The sequence below is a fragment of the Micromesistius poutassou genome (genome assembly GCF_964030765.1).
Source record: "Micromesistius poutassou genome assembly, chromosome: 2".
In the NCBI taxonomy this organism is placed as follows: Eukaryota; Metazoa; Chordata; class Actinopteri; order Gadiformes; family Gadidae; genus Micromesistius; species Micromesistius poutassou.
The window spans coordinates 20,504,479-20,528,829 of NC_140272.1; the positions used below are offsets into that span (position 1 = coordinate 20,504,479).

Consider the following 24,351-nt stretch of genomic DNA (forward strand, 5'->3'; position numbering starts at 1 on the left):
CGTCTCCATGGGGACGATAACCTCCCTCAGCTAGCCATCTCCATCGTGGACCTCCATGTGATGAACATCTAGACCGTCAATAGTGCACACACACACACACACACACACAAATAAACGTGCAAACACAAACACACCTGGGCACCTCTTGATGAACTTCCGGTTCTTACACAACAGAACTGCCCTGCCAACACAACAGCAGCTCCTCCACAGCCCTATAAGGACGATATAGCTCCAGTGCATCATCTCCAGGGAAAGTCCCACGGTGGACCCAGCCAGCCCCGGGCCCTCTCCCCCAGCGCAGAGCGAGGAGGAGCCGGGGCGTGGTCTGGAGTTGGAACCACTGAGAGGGGTCAGCCCCAGATGATGATAGGGCATGTGTGATCAACCCTTGACACTCATTTGCACACGTGTACACACCATACCCCCACATAGACACCCCATTTAATGATGGGCCTACAAGATGGCAAATTATGGGGTAAAAAAGACTGGAATGGGAGAAAGACCCAAATACATAGAAGATAAAGAATGTGAGAGGATGAACCACAGGAATGGTTTCCAGAGGCAAAATCTAAAGCCTTCAAACCATGTTGCAAGCATAATAAAACGTCCCTATATTTCAAAGATCTCCCTGGGTCAAAAGTCTTCCCAGGGAGGGGACTACTTGAGTAAAACGAAACATGGTTACTAACTAAACCCAATGGCCAGTAGTCCCCTTTAACACCAGTAGTCCCCTTTAACCTAGTAGTCCCCTTTAACCCTAGTAGTCCCCTTTAACCCCAGTAGTCCCCTTTAACCCCGGTAGTCCCCTTTAACCCTAGTAGTCCCCTTTAACCCTAGTAGTCCCCTTTAACCCCAATAGTCCCCTTTAACCCTAGTAGTCCCCTTTAACCCCAGTAGTCCCCTTTAACCCCAGTAGTCCCCTTTAACCCCAGTAGTCCCCTTTAACCCTCGTAGTCCCCTTTAACCCCAGTAGTCCCCTTTAACCCTAGTAGTCCCCTTTAACCCCAGTAGTCCCCTTTAACCCCAGTAGTCCCCTTTAACCCCAGTAGTCCCCTTTAACCTAGTAGTCCCCTTTAACCCCAGTAGTCCCCTTTAACCCCAGTAGTCCCCTTTAACCTAGTAGTCCCCTTTAACCTAGTAGTCCCCTTTAACCCCAGTAGTCCCCTTTAACCTAGTAGTCCCCTTTAACCCCAGTAGTCCACTTTAACCCCAGTAGTCCCCTTTAACCCTAGTAGTCCCCTTTAACCCTAGTCCCCTTTAACCCCAGTAGTCCCCTTTAACCCTAGTCCCCTTTAACCCTAGTAGTCCCCTTTAACCCTAGTAGTCCCCTTTAACCCTAGTAGTCCCCTTTAACCCGAGTAGTCCCCTTTAACCCCAGTAGTCCCCTTTAACCCTAGTCCCCTTTAACCTAGTAGTCCCCTTTAACCCCAGTAGTCCCCTTTAACCCTAGTAGTCCCCTTTAACCCCAGTAGTCCCCTTTAACCCTAGTCCCCTTTAACCTAATAGTCCCCTTTAACCCCAGTAGTCCCCTTTAACCCCAGTAGTCCCCTTTAACCCCAGTAGTCCCCTTTAACCGTAGTCCCCTTTAACCTAGTAGTCCCCTTTAACCCCAGTAGTCCCCTTTAACCCCAGTAGTCCCCTTTAACCCCAGTAGTCCCCTTTAACCCTAGTCCCCTTTAACCTAGTAGTCCCCTTTAACCCTAGTCCCCTTTAACCTAGTAGTCCCCTTTAACCCCAGTAGTCCCCTTTAACCCCTGGAAACCAAAGAAAACCCTTGCAGTAGCTCCCGCCCACACAGATCCACCAGCACCAGCACCACCACCAGCACCAGCACCACCAGCACCACCAGCACCACCACCAGCACCACCACCAGCATCACCACCACCAGCATCACCACCAGCACCACCACCACCAGCACCACCAGCACCACCACCAGCACCACCACCACCAGCACCACCACCACCACCAGCACCACCAGCACCACCACCAGCACCACCACCAGCATCACCACCACCAGCACCACCACCACCACCACCAGCACCACCACCAGCACCAGCACCACCAGCATCACCACCAGCATCACCACCAGCACCACCACCAGCATCACCACCACCAGCACCACCACCACCAGCACCACCACCACCACCACCAGCACCACCACCAGCACCACCAGCATCACCACCACCAGCACCACCACCAGCACCACCAGCACCACCAGCATCACCACCAGCATCACCACCACCAGCATCACCACAAGCACCACCAGCACCATGAGAAATGCGAGGGAGAACCAGGGAGGATATGGCAGATGGCCTCCCATCACATTCTTCCAGGATGTGGTGTGACCTCCCCAGGTCATATCTGGACCCTCAGCGTTAAAGCCCCTGATGACGGCTCCCCGCGGGGCCGCGTGAGAAGGCTGTCGCTCAGTAGCCAACAGCTTTTAAGAGCAGCTGCGACGTCCTACCAGAATATCTTAAAAAACACCCAAAAGCCAACAAAATATAACGAAAAGGGGAGGAATGAGGGAAACTACCTCTTTCCCCAGAAGAGGAAAAGCATTACTTATTGGATGGAATAGTAAAAAAGAACAGGGAAAAGCTAGAGATTACCAACTATGTTCCAGATTATTGAAACACTAAGGCTCCGTAATTGCTTCATGTTTACAGTAGCAGTATGTGGTTTTGCTGGAGGATTTAAAAGTGACAAAACAATTGTCAAATACTTGGGAATATAACGGAGTGGTCTGGTACCATTTAGTTTTATGATCAAATTAAGTTCATACTCATTGTTGACTCATTGTTGGCAACAACCACTAAATGAAGTCATCTCTTTTAACGCGGCAGGTCAAGGGGAGGACATAACGGGTAATAAAGGATGGTGTGTGTGGCTGTGCTTCCAAACGTGCTTGGGTGTTGTGGCACCCAACAAAGACATTAGTAATCACATATTACAACCAATGACTGTCAATTAATGTTAGAAGGTTGTTATGATGATGAGATATTTACATGTTGGAGAATGTTGGGAATGCCAAAAAAATATCAAGACTTGGTTGTTACACTCCACGACAAACTGACAGCTGAGAAGACAGAGAGAATCATTTGGAGATAGAGGAGTGTGATGTCCCTGAGGGCATATCGTAGGCCTTTGATGATGGGTTGATGCTCCCATCAACGGGTGATTTCTACCCATCCCTACCCAGAAGCTTTTCATTTCCCAATACTTTGTTTGGATTAATTGAGTTCACTCACCAGACAGTATAAACACCTCTGTATTGATTTCCCTTACAGCGTTTTTCTTGTTATCTCCGTTCAGACAGTGTGTCTGGGAACAGGTAAGCTGTTCACACACCCAAAGCCATGTGAGTCCCCTTGTGATGCTCCAATACGTCATGCCTGCTCTGAGCTATGTTGACTCAGATGTGGGATAATGGGTGATAATGGGTGGACTCACTGGACCCAGCCAGAGGTAATCTGAATCCATCCATCATTTTATTTGGCTTACTCATATCACAAGGAGCCAATGTGTTATTAAACACCGAAACATGCCCTAAGAATGTCTGGAAGAGATAAGCACTCAGTCGTGGAATACACCAGCACAAAAAGAGATAAGAGAAAGAGAAAGATGGAAAGAAAATACCAACGAAGAAGCCAGCCTGTCAGAAGGTCCACGTTTGTGACTCTGTGGATGGAGTCAGATTTGAACATGTGCAGTGAAGCAATATGGTAGGTTGTGTTAATATTTGATTGCAGGCTTACTTCCCACACTAATCTAGTGTGACAGATGTGCTGTTGGGTGAAAGATCGGGTTATGAGAGAGTGAGTTAGTGAGTGAGTGAGTGCATAGTGTCAAAGAGAGAATAAGCAATTTAAGTCCAGCTGTGTGCCAATGCTAAGAAATGCTAACAGATGCTAACAGAACCAAAGGGCAGCCTGATGCCGGTCTTGGCAGAGCCGAGCGGCGGTGGATAATCCTGGCTGCATGTCCCTCTGCTGACACACATAGTGGGCTCAGCCCTGGAGGACGAGCTGCTGATCTAGACTGATAATCCATCTAGGAATGATCCACTGGTGCCAAGATGGAGGGACGGGGCGTTCAATATTTGTGGTGAATCTGGTACAATCCGATTCCTTTGGTTAGTGTACATCGTAACAACTATATCGTTTATGTTTCCAGTGTACGTTTTAAGGTAGCCTTGTAAATGTTGATACTATTTGCTGAGTTACATAGCCGTATTCCTTACTAAATCAACACAAAAACAAAGTTGATAATTACATCTTAATTACAAAAGTATTCCCATCCCATGGTTCAACCCTAACCCAGAGGTGAATGCCCAATTAGGAATTCATTTAGGTTGTCAGCATTTATTTAACATAATCCCTAATCCGGGATGAAGAACTCCATCAACACAATCATCAATCAACACACAACACACACACACACACACACACACACACACACACACACATACACATACACATACACATACACACACACACACACACACACACACACACACACACACACACACATACACACACACACACACACACACACACACACACACACACACACACACAGACAGTGTGTGTAAAACCATAGGGGCCCATACAATAATGCGTCGGAAGATAATCCATTGATTTTAATCATCAAAATAAACATGGACAACGCTCCATAGATCTGAAATTATAATTAAGGTAATGTGTATTTATGGTTGTGTATGGTCATCTAATCTAATACACAAAATAGGGAAGTGAGTTCATACATTTCTACTTTGAGCATACATTTCTAACTTTTGAGTTATTCTTCATGTATCAATCAATAAATCACTCTATCCCAAATGAAAAAATAAATGCCTGATTTCCTGATGTGGCAGATTGAAAGACATTGAACTTTTAACAAGTTCTCTTATTATTAATTTGATTTCATATTATTCAAATTAACTATAAACATAAAAATGCATGAGAAATAAATCATTCAAGCAACTGATCACAACATGCAACAGAAGGCTTGATATATTGATTCATCAAGCAACGACTGATTCTGTTATTAACATTCAACAGTCCAAGCACCTCAAAAACACTGGTGACTACGAACATTGGAACATTGACTACGATTGTTTATGTTCTAATAAATCATTTGGGGTCTGAAGCATCCACGGGCCAGATGCGCCCTGCGTGCAGCAAACTGAATGAGCCGGCTTTAACACATCGCCAATGTTTGGAGGAATATAAACTTGATGTCTTTGCCTCCATTCAAAACCCGTGGTCGATGGAGGCAGTTCATTTTAAACGCTTTAAAAGTTAAATATGCTGCGTCAGTCCTAGTCCGTTTTTTTCTCCATCCACCTTGAAGCCCGTATTGAAACGCGGCCTCATCGTTAAGGAGACGAGCTACTGGAACATTCACTGGATTTCGTCAACATGAGGTTCAGGAGTTCACGGTTATTATGGTTTACATTCTCCTCCACACGGTTTAGAAGACTAAAGTGATTGGGGAGTTAAGTCAAGCCTTTCCTATCTGCTGGGTTGTTATTATAACATGTACAGCTTTTCTCAAGTAGCATGGAGGTTTAAGTAGTGTTTTTTCCTATCATGATTGATAATTGTTGTAATTCTGTTGAATGCAAATTTCCCTTACACAAATTTTAGGAAGAAATGTAAAAATGTTTTGCCTTCTGGCAATCCCCAGAAGAGAGGGATATTTTGAAGAAGAATTACACAACCATGGTACTACTGGTACTACTAATGGTACTACTGGTACTACTCATCAAACATTTCCTTCTGTCCTCAGACAGCTGCATCTGTCTCCTCCACACAGCGACACACGAGAGCAACAGCACATACACATAAACGGTATATTCATACACTCGTGTGTGTGTGTGTGTGTGTGTGTGTGTGTGTGTGTGTGTGTGTGTGTGTGTGTGTGTGTGTGTGTGTGTGTGTGTGTGTGTGTGTGTGTGTGTGTGTGTGTGTCCATACACACACGTGCATGCACAGCGTTTCTCCCACGGTGGATCTACACACACACACATACCAGAGCCCCCCCATCTGTCCCACTCAGAGACATATTGTCCATTACTGGCCCGCTCCTCCACTTCAGCTGTTGTGATTTTCCACTTGTATCCACCGGGCAATCCGTCAAACAAATGGAAGGTAACACTGAGAAACAGAGACGGTGTTTGAGGCTAAGAGCTGACGGACCTGGGAGAGAGCGGACTTAATGCTATTTCATTCTGCCGCTGACACAGCACATGGGAATGGCTTGTTGTTTTTTTCGGCAACTAGGAACTGCAGCGGCGTCTTGGAAGGCCGCTGGTGTGTGGAGTTCTGTCGCGTTAGGAAGCGGATAAGCACGTGGCAGGACGTGAGTGCTGAGCCTGTCCGCGCCTGGATCTCCGCAGAGCATTTGCTAGTCAATCACAGACCGCTGTGGGGCAGCTCATGTGTTTGTGGTGCTTGGAGGTGCTACTCTACCGGAGTATCCAAAGAAAGAAAAATACTGACTGAAGCCTAACGATGATGACCAACTAATGTACGTGTGTATCACAAATGAAATATGGAATGGAATATATGAGAGGGAGAGAGAGAGAAAGAGGAAGAGAAAGAGAAAAATATTATTCCCGTATTCCCCTCCTCTATGACCAGCCTTCTGTGAATCTGGTTAGCCCTTAAACCACGTCAAACTACTGCAGAGGTAATTAGAGTTTTAAGAGGAACAATGACTCAACGAAACCAGTTCAGCTCTCCTGTCAGGATATGAAGTGCATGCAGCCGTCACTGGGACTATGTGACAAACATCCACGTGTCGGTGGATCTCATACATTCCACCGTCATAACGTCTGTGTCCTCGTCCGTCAATCCCAACAAACAGTCAACAACAAAACAGAGGATGAGTGGACGTTTGAGTGACAGCACAAACACCAGGTGAGACCACGACCTTGTTTGGACCTGATGTGTGTTTATGGTCTGGAAACACTGCGTCACCCGTGGCAATGAACCGCCTTAAGAAAAACACTCCTCCTAGGATGGGTAATCGATTATATTCTTATTAGGCCTATCATTTGAGGTTTGAGGTTAACGTCTGTGACTCCATCCTTTCACAGTCTCAGTAGGACTTTACAACGTGTGTGTTTCCACACATGTTGTAATAATAACACATTCCTTGTAACACTTCCGCCACAAGTACACCACAAATGCATAACTGTGTCACATCACGGCATACAATAACATCTGTTGGTCGTGGTTGTGTGGTTGTGTGGTTGTGTGTGTGTGTGTGTGTCTGGTGTTCACACCCTCACAAACACACCTCATGCGCCTCATGCGGTGGCTATGGCCCTAGGGCTGCTGGTGCACTGAAGGGCCTGGTCCGTCCGTCCAGACCTCCTGGTGCCGTCCGTCCGTCCAGACCTCCTGGGGCCGTCCGTCCGTCCAGACCTCCTCCAGGCCTCAGTGTGTGGCAGGCAGCACTAAGGAGTGCAGTCCAGTAGCCGGGGTCACAGAGGTGACCCTCTTATCCACTGACTGGCTGCTCTATCAACTGTTGATAGATACTGTACATATACTGTATATATACAGTATATATACTGTATATATACAGTATATATACTGTATATATATTGTACGTATACTGACGGGGTGGCAGTAGCTCAGGAGGTAGAGCGGGTTGACTGCTAACCGGAAGGTTGCTAGTTCGATCCCCGGCTTCGCCTAGCGAGGGGTCCTTGAGCAACCTGCTTGGTTGACTCCGCCGTCGGTGTGTGAACGTGTGAATGAATGTGGTTGGTCTATCCATGTGTGAACGTGTGAATGCGGTTGGTCTATCCATGTGTGAACGTGTGAATGAATGTGGTTGGTCTATCCATGTGTGAACGTGTGAATGCGGTTGGTCTATCCATGTGTGAACGTGTGAATGTGGTTGGTCTATCCATGTGTGAACGTGTGAATGTGGTTGGTCTATCCATGTGTGAACGTGTGAATGTGGTTGGTCTATCCATGTATGAATGTGGTTGGTCTATCCATGTGTGAACGTATGAATGTGGTTGGTCTATCCATGTGTGAACGTATGAATGTGGTTGGTCTATGAACGTGTGAATGAATGCGGTTGGTCTATTCATGGGTTGGTGGAAAAAAGAGTAATGAGAGAAACAGTATTGGAACCTGAATAATGGTACAGGCCATAGAGGAGCTACAGTGTGTTCGCTTAGAGTCAATTTGCATCAACTATGTTTTGTTCTGTTCAGCCACATTCATTTAAGATTTTTTGATATTGTAACGCCATTTACAAAATCACAATAGTTTGTATCGGCACTCAAAGAATGGTTGTAATATGGTTATGTGAGGTCGCTGCCAATTCTTGTCCCTGTAATCCATTGGGGGGTCACACAGTTCGCAAAAGCTGCACCCATGTGGATGACTTAAATTAAATAGTCATGAGTTGTCGGTTTTTGATTCTATGTCCCATGTAGTTTGTGAAGCTCCAGAACGATCTGAGAGTCACTTGATTAACAGTGATACATAATCAGGATATTTAAACACAGGAGTTGGGATTAAATGGTTGATAGAAACACAGTCTACTTCTGCTGCCTACGTTTGAACGGGACCAGGAGAAAAGGGTCCTGGGAACTGGTCACCTGGACTTCAGAGTACAGAAAAACGTTTTTTAAGTGATTGGGATCCACACCGAAACACTTAATAGTGAACTAGAATAAATATATACTGTGTAAACCCAAGACTACAAAAGCAGCCAAGAAACGGCCAAAGGCATTTGACTGAATAGCAGTGAGCTGCAGCAGGCCCTGACAGGACGCTTGTCGCTTTAAGCCATGGTTCATCGATGGCAGGAAGCTTCAGATGAGGATCATTTACAATGAGAAGGTAGAATGACACTCATCATATTGTTTCCCATTCTCCCTCCAACCCCCAAACCTTTTTTTCTGTGCTCTGTGTTTGAATATTTGAGAACTTGATAATAATGGGGACATAATGCTGTACCCTGAAGATGGGGTACATATATATTAACGTATATTTACTTTATGTTATGTTGATATTCTCCCGACAGCAATCAATAAATAAAAACTCAAAGATCTTGTATGTGTGGTGATCCCAGGCCTGAAATAAGCACATCCAATCATTTCATTCTGCTGGAATGAAATGATTGCCTGTCTATCTACCTATCTACCTGGGCTCACTCTGCCCAGTCTGACCACAGTCTCCCACAGTCTGGCCAGACCTTTTGCCAAAGCTTTGTTTCACTGTCATGTGTTTTGGGGCGCTGGTTTTGGACGGAGACCTGAATGGTGGGATGTTTTCGCTCTGATACTTTCAAAATCGAGCTTACTCTGGATTTTGCTCTAAATGCCTACCCTAGCTTTAAGCACGATTAGTCTGCGGGATTCCCCTGACGTACCTTCATGCAATATGTGGAGCATTCACATGTACTCAAATACAGATGGCCCCAGGTTTTCTAATATACATAAATGTGCATTCCTAGAAGACAATTGAAAGCCTTTAACATCAAGGATCAGAGCGTGACAACTGACGGATAAAGCTCTAAATCTGGAAAGCCATAGCAAGTAGTACATGAGCAAAAATAATATTAATATTCCACACAGCTGCCCTACTAACAACGGGCTTACTAAAGCACTTTGACCTTCAAACCAATCCGTACCTAAATCCTCCATCTCTGTGTGGACGTCCACCGTGACGTCACCCAGCGGACACACAGAGAGGTGGTGTGGGTGTGAGGCTGTTAGTGTGTGAGCATTAACAGGATGTGCAGCTCGCTTTAATTCCGGGCCGTGTGACGGGTCACCGAGGAACAAGAGGAGAATAATCCTATTCCAGATACGCTCTGCGCAGAACGCCTTCTGGCTGCACACGTGTGCACACTGAGAACACACGGAGGACTCAGCGGGTCCACGTGTGGCGTGGAGGACGTGGTCTGGTCCACGTCAGAGAGAACATCTAACGCGGGGTCAGCTGGACTGACCTTCGCCGGCTTGGTGCACATCGCCCACGAAGCACAGATGGCCGGATAAAAGGAATAAAGTATATTGGTCCACACGCCCCCCGCACACTAAAAACACACACGCTCGCTTATTAGGTCAATAGAAGAGGTGGCATTCCTCATCCATCTGGACCATAACTACAGTTTAAACAGAGAACTATTACAGTACAGATCAATACGTACACACAATGATGTGCAGTGAGCAGAAACCTCTGCAGATGATTCTAGATATCCACAGACAGTAACACCAGTTTTATTTACTGCCTGAATGTCCCAGGCAGAAAATACCTTAAACCTTTAACCCAGCATCTAATGAACCTTCTCTCACACACACACACACACACACACACACACACACACACACACACACACACACACACACACACACACACACACACACACAGCCCCAGGCTTGTCTTGTGTATCAGAGGTCAGTTGCTAATTAAAAGACCTGAAGAAGGACCTTGGTTGGCAGAACCACCGAGCCATTGATCAGAGCTCCAGGGTCTCTGGGGCGCGGTGCTGTATCCTGAGTACCCTGGACCCACTGTTTGGTTTTTACCAACATTTATTTTCCACTGACCATATTTGGTGTGTTGTTATTACTAGTACTGTTATTACTGTGTTGTTATTGTAAGTGTTTGGGTGTAACCAAGCAGTAATTCTCAACATATTCTACCCAATGATTTGTCGTCAACAACATAAAATGTTGGCCTACATAGAAATATGCAGGCCTACAAGATTTAGACAATTAAGATAAGATGATAAGATGAATATATGGCTGGCAAAGATGATCCACATGACATTGTGGCCTAGCGCAACGACGGGACCACAATCATGAGGTTAACACAGCAAGGGGTTAGGAGGAAGATTCCCATTGGGGCAATCCACACTCAGTAAATGTCCTTTGCACTCACAATATTGTAAGATAAACCCTCCACCAAACCAATATATTGTAATATTATTGGCCTAGCGTTGACCTAGCATTGATCTGATCCCAATACGACTATAGGCAAGAGTGGAGTCCCAAGGGGTGGTTGTAAGGTCTTAACCTGAGAGGGACGGCGATGTACCTAATCTAAAGCTCTTTCTGATAGATCCATTTAAATCATGGAGTCACTGGAGCTGATAAGAGCCTTGACGACTCTTCAGCCATGTCCTAAGATGGAGAATAAGAGGATAAGGTTATCTAGGTTGTGTTTAAAGCAGCTATACAAGAGGGGGCATTTCCAGCATATCTCCTTGTTATAAGAAACGCATTAAGGAGATTGCTTTCAAACCGCTTTCTCCATTCTAGAAAACATAATTTGAGTGGCCTACAGTGATAAAAATATTTGTAAGTATTGTTTAAAAGGTCCTGGTGAAGGTCATATAAGTGTCAAACTTAATGAAGAAATATTTTGAAAAGACACATTTGTCTGTCAAGCAACATTTTGGCATTAGCTTATACACAAGCACGGAACCTCAGCCCCGGAGAGCAAGTTGTATACTTAGTGTGTCTTTATTTGACCCTTCGACACATAGTTTGACCATTCTAGGACGTCCTGTGCTCCATAAATATACAATGTTCCCATCAACAGGCAAACACCAAGCAGCAGCACACTCCCACCTTCACCTGCCAGCTGTGCGTGTGTGCGTGCGTGCATGCGTGCGTGCGTGCGTGTGTGCGTGCGTGCGTGTGTGTGTGTGCGTGCGTACGTGCGTGTGTGCGTGTTGAACTCATTCCCAAAGCCTTGAATGAGACACGAGAGCATAAAGAGGGAGAGGCGGCAGTTGCCATGACAGCCAAAGAAGATGACAGTGACGACAATGATTTCTCTTTTTTTTCCACCCGATCCAATTATAACTCTGTGCCTGAAGCACCTCACAGGCAGCTGACCAATAGGAGTTCATTATCTCCAGCAAATGGGGAAGAGGGCATTACAGGTGCTGAATCAGGAGGTAGACAGCTCTGTGGACACAGACACTTATTTTCTATTGTTAGAAACCAGGGTGCCAGACAGACATTCACAACATGAAGAAGGATTCTAGGACTTATATATCTCATATATGTATTTGCCACTCTCATATATGTGGCAGCCACTGAAAAAAGGAAAATGTTTCCTCTATGTTTTGGGGTTCAAATACTTTACAGTGGAATGACACAAGCCAGTCTGCCGAGGGACCCCCATCTCACCCAGGTCCGGTACTCAGAATGTGGTTTGTGTGGACATTGACACTGCAGTGTGTGTCATTGTGTATTGTACACTCAGAAGCATTGAGGTGGATTTATGATCCACAGCCGTCTCTCTGCTCTTTCACCTCCCTGTCAGGGGGTGAAGTGGCCAATGGTAACCGTGGCAACCCCCTGAACCAAACCAGAGCAATTCTAAATAAAATACAGGAAGGGGATGTCAGAACACAAAATCCTACCTGTAAAAATTATAAACTAGTTTGTGAATCGTCAACGTTACAATCTGATGATAGCATTATTCAAAGGGTTAATATTGGATGAGAACACAACACTAATAAGTAGCCTCCTGTGTGCATAGGCAGTCTATATGTATCTATTATTATATTATATCTATTATCTATATATATCTATATCTATATATGTGTATAAAATGAAAGTATGCAAGACATGCAGCACTATACAATGAAACAGTGTTTATTGTAATCTTATCCTGTCAAGTCTTGGTAAAGCATGTGCAATATTGGAGATGTTTATGTACATTCTCAAGGTAAAAGGTTTTTTTAATTTAAAGGTTCAATGGTAAACTTACAAGAGAGTCATTTTTTAATCTGTCGATACTGTGAGGTTACGCTTCTTTGTCATGAGCTCACTGAACCAGTCTGGAGAGGAGACAGTGGCAAGACAAGCAGTATGGAAAGAAATGAAGAGAATACCGCTGAAACCAAGGGAGAGACAGAGACAGACAGCAAGGATTATCAGTCCCCCAGCTGTAGGCTGCCAACACAGACATATAGCTTGTGATTTCAACACATTGTACATGCTGCAGACGTTGTATTGTAGGACTAGTTTACACAGAGCCCCAAAGCCTTTGTCCAGAGAAACCGGACCACATCCACACATTATTCTTTGTCTGGTCGCAGAAACAAGGCAACCGTAACAGAATAGGCACACTATAATTTATAATCTGTATCAGAATATGAGTTTATTAGGCTTAAATCCAATTTTTGGAAATTAATATTCCATGCACACAATAAGTCTATAAAATGGTGAACTGTAGCAAGCATAATTCTAGCAGCATAAACTGGTATTTTATAACAGCGATGGCGCTACACGTTTAGAGCCAAGTGAAAAGTTAATCTAAAAAATGTGTTTGCGCGTCAAAACATTTTGCAAATTACAAAATGATATAGCATGCAGTGCTATGTTAGGTTATTCTAGTTCAACTAAATGATACGGCATAGTGTGTAGAGTACATCTATTCCTGTCTCTGCTCATGGGTTTGGCGTGTTCCGGTGGCGTGTTCCGGTGCAACTCATTTAAAAACTCAAAAACTGGCGAAACAAGATTTGGAGGATGAGTGGGCCTGTCTATACTCAACAGCCCTGTGTGTACGTAGGACAGACACACACACCCTCCCCCTGCAAGTTGTAGCGTGTGTGTGTGTGTGCGTGCGTGCGTGTGTCTGTCTGTTTGTTGCAATGTGAAACAGAAATCATATTTTCAGACTTGTAAAATGTCTTTAACTGTGAATCCTTATTTTTATTTCTTTTTTTAAATGAGTCATTCACCTGTGTGACCTCTTTCACTCATTCATTCATTCATTCACTCACTCATTCAGTCGTGCCAGGGCTGCCTACTGCTCCTACAATAGTGTACTCAGTACAACACGGATGCTTATCCCTGTGATTCAGCTGGGGAGAGCCTTTAATCTGAAGGTAATTAGAGGGAGTTCTGAAAACATGTTTGGATCAATGTCTCTTCTCCATGAAATTAAGAAAAAGGACAAGCCGCATATAGCTGATGCTATGTTTGTGAAATGTTCAGCTCATTTAGCATGTATATCAGAACAGAGCAGGGGAATAAAGAGGCTGAGTTTGGCTCTCCCCCTCTCTCTCCACAAACCATTGGCCGAGCAAGTGTGTGGACACACTTAACAACAATGAATTGAGTTTTAAAAGGAAATCCGTGGTGGGGGGGGAAATGGTGACAACGTGAGGAAGTGTGAATGTGTGTCTTGTCAGCAACGGTTAATGTGGTCTGTGTGTGAAAGCCCGTGTGTTGAAGTTGACACTCTGACATAGGAACCAGACGAAACGTAACACCGATTTCGACACACATTAAAGGAAAAATCTACCAAAAAAAAAATACAACTGCAGATTACACATTTACACATTTGCCCATCAGCTGGGCTTTCCTGGCCTTGATCTGATAACATCTCCCTGCCCAATTCTCCTCCAGTCCAGACGGGAGCGGCGCCAGACTGGCACGTGGGCAGAGAGAGGGGCATCTGGAGCAGTGCCCGGGATACGAGCCCTGTGCCCGGGATACGAGCCTTGTACCCGGGATACGAGCCCTGTGCCCGGGATACGAGCCCTGTGCCCGGGATACGAGCCTTTCTTTGCAGACCCGGGCTGCTGACTTTACCAGACGTCTCCAGCTCCTCGTAATAAAGGACGCTTCTCCGGCCTAGCTCGTCCACTTACATCTTTTTATTCCGCTCAACCTGTAGGCCGCCGATATTTTCAGATGACGTCCATTCAAAGACAGACAGACACACAACAGGTCCTCACAGACACGTAGCTTTACGCGTAGGTCTAGGGTGATTTCATCCGTGCACATGGTGTGCGCGGACATCATTTCATAGATTAAACCAAAGGTAATTATAGATCATAGAGAAATTTGATTTTCGTTTTAATAAACCAATGTCCGTATCTCTCATTGATGCACCATCCTCGTAGCGAAGCATAACACCATGTCAACGGCTAGTCCGTGTTGGATCAAATACAGAATAAATATAACTGTGAACACATGAATAATCACAACTACAACGATATAGGTTAATTCAAGATCAGCGGTGGCTGCAACATGAATGAAGATTTTAAATAGTGACGCTAAAGAAAAATCTCTGTCTTTCACACATGAGCAACGAGCCCCATCGTATATCAGAAGTCGAGGCGTTTTAAGTCAACATTGTAGATCATTTTTAAGGGACTGATGAAAAATCCCATCTAGCCGGGAAGATAAACCCTGCGTTAAAAGAAGGTGTGCCATTTCCCCGCACATATCCCGCACACAGCTGCGATGTGTCTGACAGCTGGATTCCTACCTGAAGCGAGGGGAGTCCTTTATACATTCTTCAAAGTCCACCGTCATGTTTGCGTTGTTTGTGTGTTTATTCCTCCTCCAGTGGGTCAATGGCACTGCCCGCGGCGGTTGTCACTTGCGGGCAGTAGGAATGCGGCTGGTAGTCCCTTGCGCCCGCTGGTCGTGGACACGCTGTACAACAGAACGCAGCCTCAATGCATGGCAGATTACTACTACAGCACTGCTGCTGCCTGCCGCCACCCACTGTTGCCAGATTGGGACCGATTGGGCAGGAAATATGGCCCAATGTGGCAACACGGCCGCCACCACTGCCGAGAGGAGGCGTAGCTTGGTCACAGCGTACGGTCATTGCCTGGAACGGGATCCTTTAAATGAGCGCTATGAGCGAGAGAGGCGGAACTTTCAATAACATAGGTTAGCGGCAAGACAGGGCGGGACTTCTGGTTGGAAGGATATCCGTTACCGTTCCATGTTTTGGCTGTTGCTTTGTCACTTTCTTCGTCAAAAACTCCATATTTATTCTTTATGTCTCTGTTTTGTTTTCTCCTTGTTTTTTTATTAGACTTATCGCCCTGGGTACTGTTCATTGGCGTACATAGCGTACATAGACAGTAAGAGACCGGACATTGCGTTGTAGTGGGCCGGGATAACGCTATGATTAGTCTACAACTACCCAGTCGGAGCGAAAGGAATCAAGGGATATTCAAATATACTGTCTGGCGACCACTTAATCTAAAAAACCATTTTGTATATTTTTTTTATTAAAAAATATATTTATGATATGTATATTTTGTTCCGAATGGATATCGTTCTGTGCATAATATGTCTATATATGTTTTTAAGAAAATGCGCATTGAATTGATCAGAGAAACCAAAAACATGTTTCCACGTAAAATATGTTACATTTGTTTACATATGCCAGAAATCATATTCATTTGCTTGTTTACAAGACGGACACACACAACCCTCTGTGAATCATCGTGACGAAATCAGACAGAGACCTGTCTGACCTGTCAGAGACCTGATTTTAAAAAAAAATCTTTGCGGTAAAATCATATACGATTATGAATCACAATGCGATGTGGGGTGATCGTGCAACTCCAATCAATTTATCAGGATAGTGATCGTGGACTAGAAAAGCGCCTGTGCACAATACTTTTATGCAGGCATACGTTAGCCAGATCAGATGGCAGTGACTCTTCGTATTGTGAATAAAACAATAAAACAATAAAACAGCGGCGACGTGAAAGCCTCGACGCGGACACACAGAGGTCCCGTGCTCAGTGATTACGGACGTTCACTTCCGATCAGCGTAATTAGTTTTCATTCTGCGCGCAACATCTCTGCGATAATCCACCGCGTGTTCTGTGGGACTGGAGGAACCGAACACGTGAAGCCAAGACCACTGCAACAACAATCCCCCTTGGTCGCATCTCATGCATGATCAAAGCTATTTTATATGTAACCCAAGTTATAAACGCAAAGCTTCTTTTAGGAAACATGCGAAAACCGGTTTTATGGTTCAGGAAATAGGGACGCCATGCACAACGGCGCACGGTATCTGATATTTTTCCAATACATTGGAACGAAATATAGGTAAACTTATTGTGTACTTTCAGTGAATAGCATGCTTATGAGTCTAAATACAACTGTAATGCCTAACTCGTCATCTCCCAACAGTGGCGTGGTGAGGTCTCCCCCACATCAGCCGCAAAAGAAAGGGGTTCAGAACTACATAGAGGTGAGGACACTGCCCATTTGTAGACACTGTTATAATTTTATCTCACTAAAACTTACAAAACTTACTACTAAACGTACTACTTACTAAAAACACATTTGCTTTTCAATTGTAAAGGTAATAAAGGTGTTGTTACACATGATAATGTACAAAGGTATTCTTTCCCTATCACATGTTGCTGTCGAAGTGGCTGCATTCACATTCCATAATGTGTTGTATATGTTTCGTGTTTTTTTCCTCAAAAATGTCCCATCTAGGAGAAATAAGGTACCTTATCATATCTTTTTACAGTGATAAATAAGGTACCTTATCATATCTTTTTACAGTGATAAATAAGGTACCTTATCATATCTTTTTACAGTGATAAATAAGGTACCTAATTGAACCTCTTCTCACTCTATCCCTGCGCGCTATTGGCTGTTCTGGGGCAGGATGCGCTGAGGCGTTTGAAACCAGCCAACCCGGTGTCTCTGTCCGTCTCCAGCAGAACGGACAGCGGTGTCCACGCCCTCTCTAACTCCGCCCACCTGGACCTCCAGCGCCGCGGCGATAAACCGCCGTTCACTGACGGCGTGCTGCTGGAAGCCCTCAACTTCCACCTGCTGCCGGAGGACATCAGGTGAGTCCCGGCGGAGGCTCCCTGCCTCCTCATCCCTACGTCCTTCTTCCCTTTCCTCGTGCGCTACACATGAGACCGTGGGAGTGAGGCGGCTGCGTTCCAGGCAGCGTTGATGACCGTGACCCGTCAAAACCCTCTTTTAAACCCGTGTACCAAATAAATAAGCTAATTGATCATTCCTTATGAAATGTCAATCCAAAATTGTGCATTTGTGGTTCATATTCAGATGAATACAAGCTTGTGAAACATGGTTCTTGGTGATCATATTAGCAGCCGCACATTAGGAAGCATAGTATCAATTCTTTATAAGGGCTAACACTTCAGAGGCCATTAAAAAGCCATATGTTAATCGCCCATATAGCCGACTTAATGTCAACATAAAAAACGGAAACGATTTACAGTAGGTATCGTCTTTCTATTTAGCGTCCTGGCTGTGAAGTAAATACTGAGTGGAGGAAGGAATAGATTTTACGAGGAGATGGAGAGATGGTGAGATCTGTAGCCTCATATGGAGAATATAGAAGCCAACCAGATGGGCATTAGGCTGACGAACACACTGCAGATTACCTGAAGCCTGAATGGGACACGAGGGAGAAAGCTGTATGAACGTTGTTGATGTTCTCTATGCTAGTGACCAGTGTTTACCTTAAAGAAGAAGTCATTCACTGCCATAGGCCTCGTCTAAACCCCTCGGTTTACAGAAGGTAGTCATTTAAAAAAAGAGAAGCTTTCATCACAGGTCTACTCAGGGATTTGGCTTCTAGTTCAGTTCCCTCAATTTGAAACAAAGAACATTTTCTGAGTAGAATAAAAGCAAAAATGAGCAATTAGCAAAAATTGTGCCGACCCAAACGATGTGTTAGTTGTCATCTATGAACCAGAGCATGTTGAGTGACTAGTGGAGCTGCTGGAGGACACATTAACAGATCGTCACCTATAGAGCAGCACCTCCTCCTCCTCCTCCTCCTCCTCCTCCTCCTCCTCCTCCACCTCCACCTCCTCCAGCCGCCAACATAATGAGACAACAAAGTAACATCAAAAGATAAGGTTCATATAAAATATATATATATATATAATCTTTTAATTATTTTGAACAGTAATAATAATGGTAGATAAATGTTGAAATTCACTTGAGGAATTTGAATTTGAATTGATGTCCCCTCTGGATGAGGTGTTGCGTAACGTCGTTTCTGAATGGTGCTGCCTCCACACGTGGGACCGTGGCGGAAGTGGCCCGTGTTCGGTCCAGCTCCACTGGAAAGCGTTTCCTTTGTGATGCTAACCGTCATAACATAAGCTGCTAGATGATGTTCCCAGTTGGCAGCGGCCCTCCTCTGCTCCTGCACTGGGACAATGGATGTGTGTGGGGCTGCAGTGGTGACATTTAGGACAATAAACCGCGCATTGGTTTTCATGCTGGCATTCACAGTAACAGCGCGACAATTCAGGGATGAAACAATATCTGGGAAGATGGATGGTCTATTTTGTATTAAGTAATCATTTTTTGAGATAAATTATTATCATAACATATTCTAAAAAGTAATAATTATCTACAACAGATCCTAGGAATGTTCCAGTTCCTAAATGCTAATAACTCCCCTCAGGGTGACCCGTGTCCAGCGCGTGCCTGCTGACTTCCACGCCCGTTTCCGCGCCCAGTCCCGGACCTATGTGTACCGGCTGGCCCTGGGCGCCCCCCACCACTCCCAGCTCCCCCTGACCGACCACAGCCTGTGCTGGGGTCTCCGCAATACGTGAGTCACCCCCTCATCTCGTCATCCTCTCATCCACACATTTACCGTAATTACACGAATATAGGCCTCGGCCTAAATACACATCTTTTAGAAGAATGTTTGTGCGGCCTGCAGTGTACACAAAGGTGTGTGACCAAAATTTGTCGGTGACGATTTTGCCGCACGGTGATTACGCTCCACTGTAATTAAGCCCCTAACCCTAACCTAACCTAACCCTAACCTAACCCTAACCTAACCATAACTCTGTTCTAATACCTTTCTAAAGGTTTGTGAGACGATCAATAGTGACTTAATGGTAATCACCCACTGGCACAAACAGGTTGAACAAGTTAATAATAACAGGCTGCTCATTGGGTATTATGATCCAATTACGATCAATGAATCATTTAATTGGAACTTTGCACAATGTACAAACGACGCCGTACAAGAGTGGAAGACAGAGACGTGGTCCACACAGCAGTGAGCTGCTAGTGGAGCATTCTGAACACTCTGAGAGAGACGAGGGAGACGAGGGCTGTGGAGTCCTTCATTAGAGCTTAGAATGGACCACAAGGTGCACACACACACATACACACACAGTGCTATGTGGTGCACACACACATGCACACACAATGCTATGTGGTGCACACACACAATGCTATGTGGTGCACACACACACACACACATGCACACACAATGTGTTGCAGGCTCACCAGTCTGGAACAATGACGTATAACACACATCAAAGATGTACCAGTGCCGTGCGAGTGCAGCAACATGACGGCCCACAGAGTCCAGCTGACCCGCTGGTGGAGCAGCTTCTCCTTAGAGCTTCATCCTCGTCATGTTTAGGCTCCACCAGGAGCCACCAGCCACCAGGGCGAAGGACGGACTGCTTTTTGTTCTTCTGCCTCCTGTCTCTCTTTTTTTTAAGGAGAATCTGGGGCAGGATGAGCTGCAGGCGTATGAGAACAACACCCGCCCCCTTATAGTTTATTATATTTAACACCCGCCCCCTTATAGTTTATTCTCTTGCTTCGCTGCTCCTCTTTCTCCATTTGACTGCCGTTGTTTGTTTCTCTAATCTGGATGATTTTATTATTTTATTCCACCGTACTTGACACATTTCACTCGTTTTCATCATTGGATGTACAGCCAGCATTCTCTTTTTAAATCCTCTTCAGTATTCCGTCTCTCTGAGACAAAATAGTAGTTGAAGTTTATCGATTTTAATTTTTAATGTTTGATATATGGTATAAAACACTGTAGAACTATTTAAGGTTTAATTACAGCGTGTCTGGCTTGATCGAGGTGTAAATTAAAACAGCTTTCAGAAGAACAACATCAAACCCTGAGCTATGTCTATCAGCAGGTCTATGTCAGCAGGTCTATGTCTATCAGCAGGTCTATGTCAGCAGGTCTATGTCTATCAGCAGGTCTATGTCAGCAGGTCTATGTCAGCAGGTCTATGTCAGCAGGTCTATGTCTCTCACCTTTTCAGGCCTTTGCTCTTTAAGCTGTGAGAGCTGCAGGCTGCAGTAGAGAGCTTGTTGTTCCTCCACGTGGGTCTCCCTCCTGTCTCCCTCCTGTCTCCCTCCTGTCTCCCTCCTGTTGGCTCTCTGGTCACTAACCTTAAAGAAAGAAGAGGCCCTAGAATAGGAACATGAAGGGAAAGCTATTGAAGAAACATAAGCTGCTGAACATGACAGGACATAATGAGTCACGTTAACACTCCCCTTGTCAGCCCTTTTCATACATTAATAGTAATAGTTAATAGTTCATATCCAGAAGTTGACATGACACCAACGCTAATCTCATCACCGCGCTTCAGTTCCAAATACATGCTTCCAGCGTCTGACTTTGGATGAACACAAAATATGGTTTATATTTACGTTCTAGCGTTCTAAAACTGTCCAGACACAGGCAGCGTCTAACATGAGCAGACGGCCGCGTGTCTTCTTCTGTCAGGGAGTTGAACGTGACGGCCATGAGTGAGGCCGCCGCCCTGCTGGTGGGGACGCACGACTTCAGCAGCTTCAGGGCTGTCAACTCCGACATGCCCTTCAAGAGCCCGGTCAAGACCCTGGACCTCGCCCGCATCGTGCCCGGGAACACATTTGTGCAGCCACATTTCCACAGGTAGGCTTACGGTACGTGTGGAAGGAGTTTCCCTACAGTACCTTAGTGTCAATGCATCATATCTGTATCTTAACTTACTCATTAAGTTGACCAATTTAGTTCAAGGTCAGTATGTCTGGGAGTCGGATGTACCGTTGAATGAATCTGTGTAAGAGTGAGCCACTCCCAGGAAGGAGGCGGGAGACTTTCAGAATAATAAAAACAATAACATAGTTCTGTCCACGCTCACTGGCTGTGCAACTGTGACGCAAACTAGCGTAGCTCGACCGGCTGTCATGAGTGGGAGGGGTTCTGAGAGTGGAGATAGTATTGATTGGTGATAGTATTGAGTGAGTTGCGGGCTGGCCAGCATTTTTATTTGTAGAATATATCACTTACAGGAGAACATTTTATTGATAGCATGATCGGAAATGGTTATAGTTTCAAGCTACGTGCTGGCTGAGCGTTACACATGGCAACCTCACACGTTGTAACACAGCATACCTTCATGTCTGTTTCCTCGTCCAGGAGGGATGAATAGGAGGCATTGAGAGAGAGGAGAGAGGAGACATGGAGTTTGGAAAGATAGCATCATGCCCACGAGGGGAGGCTCCACGTGCCAAATGCCACTTTCATGGCCATTAATTATTCAGCCAGCCAATATGGTGCACAGTATGGACACGGTCCATGGTGTGAGATAAACGTCACGGGTCCCCCCCGCTCGGCCCCTAACATCTCTACCCATGTCGTGTGAGAAGTCATTTGCATCAGCTCTTAAAATGTGTAACATGCTCTGTGATGAAACACGTGGACCAAAACGCCCTGGGGCCAAACGCTGAACGAAAGCAAATATTTTCCTAAATACCTTGTAGGTATTCTGCAGTGGAATATCTGCATTCTGTACCAGGTGATTCTGTACCAGGTGATTGTATATCTGCATTCTGTGTAGGAGCTAAATTTAGTCCAGGTTTTCTTCTTATCACGTGTGCTGGGGACCACTTGCTGTGTTTATTCTTCATAAAGGTCACTATTCTGAGTAGCGGGGATGAAGCAACGGGAAGCGAGCTGCTGAATTATTGAGCCCTAAGAGGTTGAAGCACACACAGGTGTGTGTGTGTGTGTGTGTGTGTGTGTGTGTGTGTGTGTGTGTGTGTGTGTGTGTGTGTGTGTGTGTGTGTGTGTGTGTGTGTGTGTGTGTGTGTGTGTGTGTGTGTGTGTGTGTGTGTGTGTGTGTGTGTGTGTGTGTCTTATATGTGGGAGCAGCCCGGGTCAATGGACCTGTAATGGAGAACTATGATTGTGGTGACTGCACTGTTAAAGCGTTGAGTTTGGACACTTGAGTAAAGGCTGTCTGAGCGCCTGCAGTGATTTAAACTCCAGTCAAACGGATCAACGGGGTTATGCTTAAGAGGTTAATTTCCTATATTTTAAAATGATCCTCAATTTATATGTACATTTTATTTTTATATAAGCAAATTGTTTCCTGAAATTCCTAAGAAATAACCATTAAAATTGTATTTCCCGATCTCACTTTTCTCAATATATATATATTTTTTAACATGTTTCAATGACGTCCCTGACACCGTTCTGACACATTCTCTGGTTCAGTCCTTGATGAATCCACCACTGCCACGCAGCCTTTAAACCGTTTCCATTTGGTTTCCAGGATCAGTAGCTGTTGCTCAGTCTTTTCATTCGTTGAGCTTAGCAGCACAATGTCTCTGAATCTGTTTAGCCAGTGAGCTTTGGCCTGATACTTGACTACACTTTGTTTGACATTTGTTTGCTCTTTATTTTGTAGAGATATCCAGTTTTGGGAGCTGACCTTTAAAAGCAAATCCTTCCTCTATAAGCAGGTTGGTGTTGGTTTTTATATCCCTATATATATATATGCATATATATATATATATATATATAAATATATAAAACGCTTGACAATATGATACATGGCTTGGTATCGCTTCAACACGGTGAGGAAAGGGCGCCACCAGCTGATGTCTTAAGATATCTACTACTGACTAATGCATGAATCAATCCTTTTAGAGTAGAGCTGTGTCTACACATACAGTAATTGTTACAGTATTAGTAACAGGTGTCTACAGTAATTGTTACAGTATTAGTAACAGGTGTCTACAGTAGTTGTTACAGTATTTCCCAACAGCGGGCTGGCCTTGTGTTGCAGGTGCGGCGGCTGACGGGCGCCCTGGTGGCGGTGGGCCAGGGCCGGCTGTCAGTGGCCCAGCTGGGAGAGCTGCTGGAGGCCCGGGACACTGGGGCCTACCCCCAGGGCACCGTGGCCCCAGCGTGTGGCCTCTTCCTCACCAGGGTGGACTACCACCAATCAGGTGAGACAACACTAACAAAGGAGTGATCTATTCACAGGAATTATACTACCCACATCCATAATAACTAGACTGATACAACTTATATATAATTAATTTGGATTAGACCAACCTAAAATAATTGAGTGGTAATTCCCTGCTTGGCCTAACATATCTTGACACATTCCGATATTGTTGCTGTAGAAAGAGGGTCTGTTGGTCATGTGTAACCATTAACGTGTCGTGGTGAATTCCTGTGCAGTGTTTAGTGCCTACGACACCAGTTATGTCTCTGTATATATTAAGTTGTAATATTTTGGCCTCCACAGACCTGCAGTTTTCAGAGGAGGGAGAGGAAAGCCGTCTCTCTCCTAGAGTAAAGCCAGAAGAATCAAAGTAATAATTCCACTGCCGTACACTCATTGTAAACATTTACAATGAGTGTAATAACTTTGTTTTACTGTCATTTAAGATATTGGTTCTTGTCACGTTTACAATATCATTACATGTATCAGAAGTAGTTCTGTGTAACCCTT

General features: G+C 44.9%; 2 protein-coding genes across 2 annotated transcripts in view; one reads left to right on the forward strand and one right to left on the reverse strand.

Moving 5' to 3' along the window:
- LOC311338243 (arf-GAP with coiled-coil, ANK repeat and PH domain-containing protein 3-like) overlaps nt 1–15,426 on the reverse strand; it is a 53,365-nt gene extending 37,939 nt beyond the window's left edge. Inside the window, exon 1 of the mRNA XM_084463475.1 lies at nt 15,288–15,426. Coding sequence (XP_084319601.1) covers nt 15,288–15,334 — 47 coding nt within the window. The 5' untranslated portion in view covers nt 15,335–15,426. The remainder of the gene's footprint in view (nt 1–15,287) is intronic.
- A 1,064-nt stretch (nt 15,427–16,490) lies between these two features.
- On the forward strand, nt 16,491–24,298 carry pusl1 (pseudouridine synthase like 1). The gene is made up of 8 exons (XM_084463647.1): nt 16,491–16,882; nt 16,967–17,027; nt 17,456–17,643; nt 19,248–19,397; nt 21,345–21,515; nt 23,296–23,350; nt 23,677–23,839; nt 24,145–24,298. Exons 1-8 carry the CDS (start codon nt 16,827–16,829, stop codon nt 24,213–24,215), a joined length of 915 nt encoding a protein of 304 aa, XP_084319773.1. The 5' UTR covers nt 16,491–16,826; the 3' UTR covers nt 24,216–24,298.
- The last annotated feature ends 53 nt before the right edge of the window (nt 24,299–24,351 follow it).

Excerpts from the sequence above, each read along its gene's own strand:
- pusl1 (XM_084463647.1), top strand. The coding sequence starts at position 16,827 with ATGCACAACGGCGCACGGTATCTGATATTTTTCCAATACATTGGAACG. Across the intron at positions 16,883-16,966 it reads TACATTGGAACGAAATATAG|TGGCGTGGTGAGGTCTCCCC; the intron begins GTAAACTTATTG and ends ATCTCCCAACAG. Across the intron at positions 23,351-23,676 it reads AATCCTTCCTCTATAAGCAG|GTGCGGCGGCTGACGGGCGC; the intron begins GTTGGTGTTGGT and ends CTTGTGTTGCAG.